General features: G+C 57.2%; 1 protein-coding gene across 1 annotated transcript in view; it reads left to right on the plus strand.

The window, feature by feature from the left end:
- The window catches only part of LOC113808183 (serine/arginine repetitive matrix protein 2), a 96,437-nt gene that overhangs the window by 63,379 nt on the left and 23,058 nt on the right, over window positions 1–10,000 (plus strand). Inside the window, exon 2 of the mRNA XM_070130251.1 lies at window positions 6,972–10,000. This exon is cut by the window's right edge and continues 252 nt beyond it. Within this exon, the coding sequence (XP_069986352.1) occupies window positions 6,972–10,000 (3,029 nt within the window). The remainder of the gene's footprint in view (window positions 1–6,971) is intronic.

Consider the following 10,000-nt stretch of genomic DNA (forward strand, 5'->3'; position numbering starts at 1 on the left):
GAGAGAAATGGATGAATGAGAAGAGAAGAGAAGAGAGAACTCCCAAGAAAGAAAGAAAATAAATAAACAAAGAAATAAGTGAATAACGGACAAGAAGAGACGAAATAGATAAAGAAATAAGTGAATAACGGACAGGAAGAGAGGAAAAGATTTAGGTCTCGAATCGTTAGCGTGACAAAGAAACGAATAATTGAAATCATGTGAAGCGAAACGATGTCATTGGGTTGTTCGTCACACTAATGGGGTAATGGCGACTGTCTTGTTATTTGTTTTTTTGTTTTGTTTTGTTTTGTTTGTTTTTATTTGTGTGTAATTGTTTGTTTGGTGATTGTTTTTTGTTTGTTTGTTATTTTCAGTGTGTAAGTTTTTGCTTATTATTCATTTGTTTTTTGTTTGTTTGTTTGTTATTTTCAGTGTGTGAAACTTTTTGCTTGGTGATTGTCTTTTGTTTGTTTGTTTGTTTGTTATTATTTTCATTTGTGTGTAATTCTTTGATTGGTGATTGTCTTTTGTTTGTTTGTTTGTTATTATTTTTATTTGTGTGTAATTCTTTGCTTGGTGATTGTCTTTTGTTTGTTTGTTTGTTATTTTCATTTGTGTGTAACCTTTTGCTTATTAGTTGTTGTTGTTTATTTTGGGTTCACTGCGCTGTTTTATTTTTATTTTTTATTTTTTTTTTATGTTATTCTTTTCATTTGTATTGACCTTTTTGCTTATTAATTGTTGTTGTTTATTTTGGGCTTATTGTGCTATTTTTTGCGTGTGTGTGGTTTCGTGACTTTTTTGTTTGTTTGTTTGTAGATGAAAGGTGTTTTGTTTTTGTTTAGTTTTCGTTTTTTTATTGATTTTGTTGTTATTGTTATATCATTTATTTATATTCTTGGCAATAGTGTAAGTGTTTCCTATCACGCTTAAGGATTTTTTTTTTTTTGTCTATTCATTCAACCACCTTGACCTCCCTACCCCCCCCCACCCCCCAATTTTCCAATTTTGTTTCACTTTCCAATTAGTTATCTTTATTTTTTCTCTCTTTTTTCATCAGTGTTTGTTTTTCTTTTATTATTATCTTTATTCATTTGTTTTTCTTTCCAATTAGTTATCTTATTTTTTTATTATTCTCATTTTTTCATTTGTTTTTCTTTCCAATTAGTTATCTTAATTTTTTATTATTCTTTTTTTCATCATTTTTTTCCTACTTCCTCCTCGTAATCATTCGTAATCTGAAAAAAGCGTTTTTTAAAGTTTAGAAAGGGTTGTGGATGCCAGATGCCTTGAGGTCGCCGCGCCGCCTTCTCAACGATCCAAGATTTATGGCCTCTTCGTCGAGTCACTTGAGAGGAGGGGGAGGGAGGGGGGGTGTTAGGGGAGGGGAGGGGGTGAGGGGAGGAGGGGCGAGGGGAGGGAGGATGGGAGGGAGGTGGTGTCTGGGAGGGGGAAGGGTTGGTGCGAGGGGATGGGGGAGGTAGAGGAAGGGGATGATGGGAGGAGAGGGGTGGGGTGGTGCGTGGGGAGGGAGGGGGTGATGGGAGGGCTGAGTGGAGGAGGAGAAGGGGAGGTGGAAGGAAAGGAAAGAAGAGGAAGAAGAAGAAGAAAGAGGAGAAGGAGAAGGAGGGGAGAGTGGCTGGGGAGGGGCACTGTGGAGGGGTATGGGTTGGTGGAGAGTGTAGGGGAGATGCCCAGAGGTGGGGGGAGCGAGAGGGGAGGAGGGGAGAATGGGTAAGAGGGAAGGGAATGGGAAGTGAGGGGAGGGGGTGAGGGAGAAAGGGCACGTGGGTTACGCCATGGATGTCGCGGGCAGAGTGGGGGTGGGGTTGGGAATTGGGAGCTTTTGTTACTTTTTTCATTCTTTTTTCTTGTATAGGGCGAAGGGAAGGGGATGGGGAGGGGTGGAGAGGGGGGGGAGGAGAGGGCATAGTCTTAGTCGTAAAAGCAATTTTGATTTCACAACCCGAGGTAATGAGCCTGTTTGTTTTAGATTAACAGTGCCCCCCTTTTTTTCTTCTTTTTTCTTTCCGTCTCTCTCTGTCTCTCTCTCTTTCTATGTCTCTGTCTCTCTCTCTCTCTCTCTCCCTCTCTCTCTCTCTCTCTCTCTCTCTCTCTCTCTCTCTCTCTCTCTCTCTCTCTCTCTCTCTCTCTCTCTCTCTCTGTCTCTCTCTCTCTCTCTCTTTCTCTTTCCCTTTCTCTCTCTCTCCTCTCCCTCTCCCTCTCTCTCTCCCTCCCTCCCCCTCTCTTTCTCTTTCTCTCTCTCTCTCTCTGTATCTCACTCTCTCTCTCTCTCTCTCTCTCTCTCTCTCTCTCTCTCTCTCTCTCTCTCTCTCTCTCTCTCTCTCTCTCTCTCTCTCTCTCTCTCTCGCCCTACCGTCTTGGGTCTGACTCTCTTGCAAGAAGTTAAGACGATGTGGTTTTCGGAAGGAATATGTGGTGGCGCAGAGAGGCATCTGATGCGGGGACATATCCTCAGGTCGTTTTTTTATCTCTCGTATCCACTCTCCCCATATCCTCTCTCTGTCTGTCTGTCTCTGTCTGTCTCTCTCTGTTTGTCTGTCTCTGTCTGTCTGTCTGTCTCTGTCTCTCTCTCTCTGTCTTTCCCTCCCTCTGTCTCTCTCTCTCTCTCTTTCTCTCTCTCTCTCAATCTATCGATCTATCTCTCTATTCCCCATTTTCACTTCCTCGCTGAAGTGCGATTATCTTTCGAATTCCTCCTTCCCTCTCCCACCCAATCCTAGCAGCCTCCCTCCCCCTCCCTCTCTCCCTCCCCCTCCCTCCCTCCCTCCGCGTCCGAGCTCGAGCATAGTGCCACGAGCATCGCCAGAGGGCCAGGTGTGGCACTCCGAGGCACTCCCGAGGGTGACTCGTCGTTGCGTCACACCCCGCCACCGTCACCATTCTCTCTCCCTCTCTCTCCCTCTCTCTCCTCTCTCTCGTGTCGCTCCGGTGGTCAAAGTGGATCGTGTGTGGCCCGGTGCTTCTCGGTTCTGATGGGGAGGGGGGAGGGGAGGGGAGGGGAGGGGAGGGGATGGTGGAAGGGGAAGGCAGGAGGAAGGGGGAAAGGGGAGGGTGGAGGAGGGTTTCAGGGGGAAGGGGGTTTAAGAGGGGAGGGGGGTGGGGGATGAGGCGGGGTGGGTGGGTGGGAGGGAAGGCGGGGGGAGGGATGGGGAGGGTGAGGGGAAGGGAAAGGCAGAGGGGTGGATGGGGAGGGGGAGGGGGAAGGAAGGAAGGTGGTATGCAGTGATATTTAATTTGCTTTTTACCCCGTGTTCGTTTTTCTTACCCTTTCGTTTTCTCTCTCTCTTCTCTCTCCCTCGCCTTTCCTCCCTCCTTCCCTACCTCCTCCCTCCTTCTCTCTCTCCCTCTCCCTCACTCCTCCCATCCCTCTTTCCCTACCTCCTCCATCTCTCTCATTCCTCCTCCTCCTTCTCCCTCACTCCCCCTCCCTCCCTCCCTCCCTCTCTCTCCCTCACTCCCTCCTCTCTCTCCTTCCCTACCTCCCTCCATCTCTCTCATTCCTCCTCTCCCTCTCCCTCACTCCTTCCCTACCTCCTCCATCTCTCTCATTCCTCCTCTCCCTCCTTCCCTACCTCCTCCATCTCTCTCACTCCCTCTCCCTCTCCCTCTCCCTCACTCCTCTTCTCCCTCCCCATCTCCCTCTTTCTAGTAATGTCTAAATAATGGAGGGACGACGCTTCGACCGCCGAGTCATAAGATGGCGCACGTAATATCAGATTGTGTCAAATTGTTTCGTGCTGACCTACGGTTCATCGAATGGCGTCGAACGAAACGATGTGGAAACGAGCGAAGAGTTCTGGGTGGTTGGGTAGAGGAGGAGGAAGGGGGTGGGGGAGGGGGTGGGGGAGGTAGGAGGACAAGATAGGGAGTAAGGAGGGAGGAGGAAGGGGGTAGGAGAGGGTGAAGGATATAGGTAGGATGCTTGAGGAAGAAGGAAGGGGGTGGAGAATAGGGAGGGAAGGGAAGGGAGGGAGGGTGGAGGGGGAGGAGGAGGGAGGGAAGAGAGAGAAAGGAGGGAAGGGAGGGTGTAGGGAGTGAGGAGGAAGGGAAGGGAAGAAGAGGGAGGGTAGAGGGGTGAGGGGCGAAGATGGAGGGAGAGGAAAGGAGGGAGGGAAGGGAGGGGTGAGGGGCGAGGAGGAAGGAAGGGGAGAAGAGGGAGGTGAGGGGCGAGAAGGAGGGAAGGGGATAGGAGGGAGTTTGTAGGGGTGAGGAGGTAAGGAAGGGGAGAAGAGGAGGGAAGGGAGAAGAGGGAGGGGCGAGGGGCAAAGAGGGAGGGAAGGGGCGAGGAGAGAAGGTGGAGGGACGAGGGCCAAAGAGGGAGGGAAGGGGCGCGGAGGCAGGAGCGAGAGACCAAGGTTATGTGGGCGGTGGTAGAGCGAGAGGGTCGTGGGCGGCCGCCGAGGCATTCTGCTATTGCTGGCTGCAAGGGCGTGTTACTAGGGCGGCGGCAGGAGGAGGCGCTGTGATTTGCTGCCGGTTCATTAGGCGGAAGAGGTCGCTGGATGGTGGGGGAGGTGGGGGGGGTGGGGGAAGGGGGGTGGAGGGGTTTAAGAGGGGAAGAGGTAACGGAGGGGTTTAAGAGGGGAGGGTTTAAGAGAAGGGGGAGGGGGTGGGGAGGCGGGGTGGGTGGGGGAAGGGGGAGGGCGGAGGGGTTGCAGGGGCAAGACCGCCGCCCCCAAACGCAAAAAAAAAAAAGAATAAGAAAAAAAAACATGATTGATAAAAAAGATATTGTTGCATAACTTCTTTTGTTGCCATATAAGTTCTTCTCTTCTCTTTTTTCAATGGATATTTATGCTACGTTAAAACCATTTTTTTTTTCTACTTTTGCCACGGTTTGGTCTACGCTTATGTCGTGGGCGGCTGTGAGGGCGTGGGACGAAGGGCTCGAGTCTCCCTCAATGGTGGAGATCGGGGTGGGTGGAGTGGGAGACACCCCGCGCTAAGCCTCCTCCTCTCCTCTTCCTCTTCTTCCTCATGTTTCCCTCTTCTTTCTCTCCTTCCTCATATGTTCCTCTTCCTTCCCTTCTTCCTCATGTTTTCCTCTTCCTTCTCTTCTTCCTCATGTTTCCCTCTTCTCTTCTCTTCTTCCTCATGTTTCCCTCTTCCTTCCCTTCTTCCCCATGTTTCCCTCTTCCTTCTCTTCTTCCTCATGTTTGCCTGTTCCTTCTCTTCTTCCTCCTAGCCGTCTCATCCTTTGCTTCTCTTTCCTCTTCCTGAAGTTTTTCTTCTCCCCTTCCTCTTTTTCCCTCGTTTCTCTTGTCCCTTTCCTCCTTTTTTTCCTCTTTTTTAATCTTTACCTCCACTCACTGTTACTACTCTTCTCTTTCACTTCCTCCTCCCCTCCCCCTTCACCCCTTCCCAATCCTCCTCCTCCCCCTTCCCCTCCTCCCCCCTCCTCCCTCTTCCCCCAATCCTCCTCCCTCCTCCTCACCCCTCCTCCCCCTCTCCCTCCTCACCCCTCTCCCAATCCTCCCCCTCCCCCTCCACCCCCTTTCCTCCTCCCCCTTCTTCCCCCTCCTCCTCCCTCCTCCACCCCCTCCCTCTTCCCCATCCTCCTCCCCTCCCCCCTCTCCTCCCCCCCCTCCCCTCTTCCTCCTCCACCCCCCCCCCCAATCCTCCTCCTCCTCCTTCCCCTCCTCCTCATCTCTCCGTTTTCCTCGATAGCGCCCCTCTCGTCGGTGGCGAATGGGCGCGCAATGAGTCGTGGTCCAGTGATTTCGAGGTTCGCAATCACACGCCGTGGCTTATTGACGGCCGCTGCGTGGGATTGAGGGGGGGGGGGAGGTGGAAGGAGGTGGAAGGAGGTGGAGGTGGAGGAGGTGGATGCAGGAAGGGAGGGGGAGGAGAAGGAGGAGGTGGGAGGGAGGTGGAGGAGGAGGTGGAGGTGGAGGAAGAAGGAGGGGGAGGGAGAAGGAGGTGGAGGAGGATGCAGAAAGGGAGGGGGAGAGGAGGAAGAGGAAAGGGAGGAGGTGGAGGTGGGAGGAGGCAGAAAGGGAGGGGAAGAGGAAAGAGCAAAGGGAGGAGGTGGAGGTGGGAGGAGGAAGGAGGAGGAGGCATTAAGCGAGGGGAGGAAGTAAGGAGAAAGAGGGAGAGGGAAACGTAAACAGGAGAAGAAAAAAACGCAGGAGGAGGCAAGAAGGAAGAGGAGAGAGAAAAGGAGGATGTTGACTTAAATGAGCAGAATGCGGGAAGGAAGAGGATTAGGATGAGGATGAGATAGGGAGGGAGGAAGGGATGAGAATGGCACAGGGAGGATGAGGATGAGATATGAAGGAAGAGAATGAGGAGAGAGAGAGGAAGAGGAGGATGAGATATGAAGGAAGAGAATGAGGATGAGGATGAGAGAGAGAGAGAGGAAGAGGAGGATGAGCAGGATGCAGGAAGGAGGATGTGAGATGTCCTTGGCCGCCTGTGTTTGGTCGCCGTGGCTTCTGGCAGTTGTCTTTTGTCTCTCGTGTTACCTACACGTGTGCAAGGACACGTATGCGCCATTGCATATTCATAGGGGCTCCAGGTTTGCTTGTCTCCCCCACCCCCTTCTCTCTTCTCTTTCTTTCTCTTCTCTTCTCTCTCTCTTTCTCTTTTTCTCTGTCTTTCTTTTCTCTCTCTCTCTCTCTCTCTCTCTCTCTCTCTCTCTCTCTCTCTCTCTCTCTCTCTCTCTCTCTCTCTCTCTCTCTCTCTCTCACACACACACACACACACACACATGCACACACACGGATAGAGAGAGAGATAGAGAGAAAAGAGAGAGAGAGAGAAAGCGAGAGAAAAACGAAGGCAAATTCTTCAACCTAAAGACGGGGCCAAAGAGGTGATCGCCTCAGACGCCAATGAAGGAAAAGTTCGAAGCGACGATGATTCTCGGCGGCGGCTCCGACCTCGCCGTTTCCATTAGCGTTTTCAGTGCATTATGATTACCTGTTTGTTTCGCCCGTTTTTCTAACGCCCTGTTTCTCCGGCAGGTGGCGGCGGCAGCGTGAGCGTGACCGCCTGCGAGCACCGCTACGCCAGCACCTCGGGAGGGGCGCCGCCCCCCTACTCGCGGCTGCCTCCTGACGGCCATGAGTTCCCCAGCAGCTACGCCGAAGGCCTTCCCGACAAGCTGTCTCGCTTCGCCCGTTACTCGCGCCTGGCCATGGAGCTGGACGGCCCCACCAGCCCCACCAGCCCCGGCAGCCCCCCTCCGTCCTCCACGTCCACCCCCCGCCCGCGCTCAGCCCCGGGCACGCCCCTAGGCCCGCCCCCGCCCATCCCCCGCACCTCGTCCTCCTCCTCGACCTCGTCCAAGGCATACGCCGACCGCGGCTCGGACGGCGGCAGCAAGTGGTCGCTGTACTCGGGCGGCGGCGGCGAGGAGCGGCGGTCGCGCGAGCCCACGCCCACGCGCGGGCGCTGGCGCCGCCAGGACGAGCGCAGCGAGCGCAGCGTCCGCGACAAGATCGCCATGTTCTCGACGGACGGGCCCGACCAGCCGCACCCGAAGACGCGCAAGCTGGACAAGGTGGAGGGCGACGAGGCCACCATGAAGCGCGCCTTCACGGAGGACGACGTGCGCCTCGAGTCGTCGGGGTCGTCCTCGGGCGGCAAGGCGGGGCTGCGCGACGGCTCCCGCTCGCTCTCCAAGACGTCGGGCTTCAGCTCCATGATCAACGTGAGCGCCGAGCCCAAGGACGGCGCCAAGATGTCCACGGCGTCCAGCGAGGCGGACATCCGGCAGGAGCTGCCGCCCGCGCCGCGCCGCGCCGACCTGCGCGACAGCAAGCGGGCGGAGGGCGACGCCTCGTCCTCCGGCGGCCTGCACGCCCGCTCGCAGAGCCTCATCGACATCGGGCGGACGTCGCTGACCAAGCGGCACAGCGTGGGCGCCTACGACCGCCCGTCCGTGTACCAGTACGGCGTGGAGAAGCCCGAGGAGCGCGAGCGGCGCACGTCGCTCTCCAACCTGATCGAGCAGCGGCGCAAGAGCTACAGCAAGCTGCGCGGCCTCGTCATCCCCGAGAGCCGCGCCAACGACGGCCTCGAGAAGACGCCCATCGACCTCCCGAAGATCGCCAGCATCCCGCCCGCGTCCGCCCTCAAGACCATGTCGCTGCCGCGCGAGGGCCAGCGCTCGCCGCGCCTCTACAAGGCCGACTCCATCTCGAGCCTCGACTCGTGCGAGTCCAACACGAGTCGCCAGAGCTCGCTCAACGCGCCGCCCTGGAAGAGCGCCGCCGCCGCCGCCGCCGCCGCCGCGCCCAGCGCCCTCCCCAAGTACTCGCCCGCCTTCAAGAGGAAGAACATCGCCGTCTTCAACAAATGTGATAACTTACCTCCCCCGAGCGGGCGCGCGCACAGCACCCGCAGCGCCTCGCCCACCAGCGACTTCTCGCAGGCCTCGCCCGTGCCGCCCGCCACCACGCCGCCCAAGAGCCTGGAGAGCATCACCACGCCCAGCTCGGAGCACGCCTTCGAGTTCTGCGACACCAAGTACTCCAGCGACAGACACGGCTACGGCAAGCTGTCGCTGTCGCAGAAGAGCTCGCTCGACTCCCGACTCAGCCGCGCCGAGGACAGCGACAACGACTCGGCGGTGAGCTCCACGCAGTCCAGCTTCTCGCAGGGCATCTCGCCGCCGTCGTCGCCCATGCCCGAGCAGGAGGACCACGACGACCGCGGCTCCAGGTACAGCTCGCGCCTCTCCCCGCAGAGCTCCTTCGACGAGCAGGACTCGGCCAGAAGAGTCCTGAAGCGCGGCAGCATCGAGGCCGAGAACAGACGCAACGTGCTCAACTCGGCGCGCTGCAGCTCGGGCAGGAGCAGCGACGAGCAGCTCACGCCGGAGATCATCCGCAAGTTCTCCTCGGAGCGGACGGAGGACACGGACCGCTTCCCCAAGCGGCTCGACACCGAGCTGCGGGAGGGACCCAAGACCAGCGGCCTGCGGCGCCAGCCGTCCTCGTCGTCCACGTCGTCGGCCGCCTCGTCGCGGCGCTCGTCGCACGACTCGTCCAGACGGAACTCGCGCGACTCGGTGATCCACGTGGCCAAGCACGACGAGGTCAAGGTGTCGGCGGAGCCCGTGTACTTCGACCAGGAGGGCGAGATGTACAAGGAGTCGCAGCTGAAGGTGGCGTACCTCAACGAGATCATGGACGACTTCGAGCAGCTGACCGAGGCCGCCAACGAGGAGGTGATCGCCGAGATCCCGATGTCGGCCTCGCGGCGCGTCGTGGAGCAGCCCGAGGCGAGCGACAACCCGCGCTCGTCGCCCGCGCGGCGCTCCGAGCGGTGGGCGGCCCTCGAGATGAAGTACGGGTCGTCCGGCGGCGGCGACGACATCGAGACCAAGATCCAGAGACTAAGAAGAACGTCGGACGCCGCCTCGCCCGAGAGGACCAAGAAGAAGTCTCAAGGGTTCCGCGCCCTGGCCGACAGGTGGCAGCAGCGGGCGGAGGAGGACACCTCGGCGCCGCAGCCTCAGTTGGCGCGCAGAGAGAGCGGCAGCCGGATGGATACGCCGTCGCGCCCCAACCGCCTCTACGAGGATCGGGCCTCCAGCCAGGAGCACCCGACACGGCCCGCGCGCCTCTGCGACGAGCCCTCCGAGGGCAGCGGCAGCCGGCCGGCGCGGCCCACGTCCCTCTACGCCGAGTCCAGCCTCTCGTCCTCGAACAGCAGCAGCGCCAGCGAGGTCCGCGGCGGCCGAATGGACCTGCCGGACCGAAAGCTGTCCATGCCGGAGTACGGCAGCGGCGGCATCAAGATGCGGGAGCGGCGGGAGGGCGGCCCCGGCGGCGCCCCCTCGCGCCCCACCAGCCTCATCGAGGGAGGCGACGCCGCCATGATGGACTCGCACTACCTGAGCGCCGCCCCGCTCAGCCCCGCCGCGTCCACCGACTCGCGGGAGGACCTGCTCGACACGCCGGAGGCCCTGTCGCGCACGGCCAGCAAGGAGGTGCTCGACGCCTTCTCGCGCCCGAAGGCGTCGGTGGCGGGCGTGTCCCTGCAG

This window comes from Penaeus vannamei, chromosome 15 (genome assembly GCF_042767895.1).
Source record: "Penaeus vannamei isolate JL-2024 chromosome 15, ASM4276789v1, whole genome shotgun sequence".
NCBI classification, from domain to species: domain Eukaryota; kingdom Metazoa; phylum Arthropoda; class Malacostraca; order Decapoda; family Penaeidae; genus Penaeus; species Penaeus vannamei.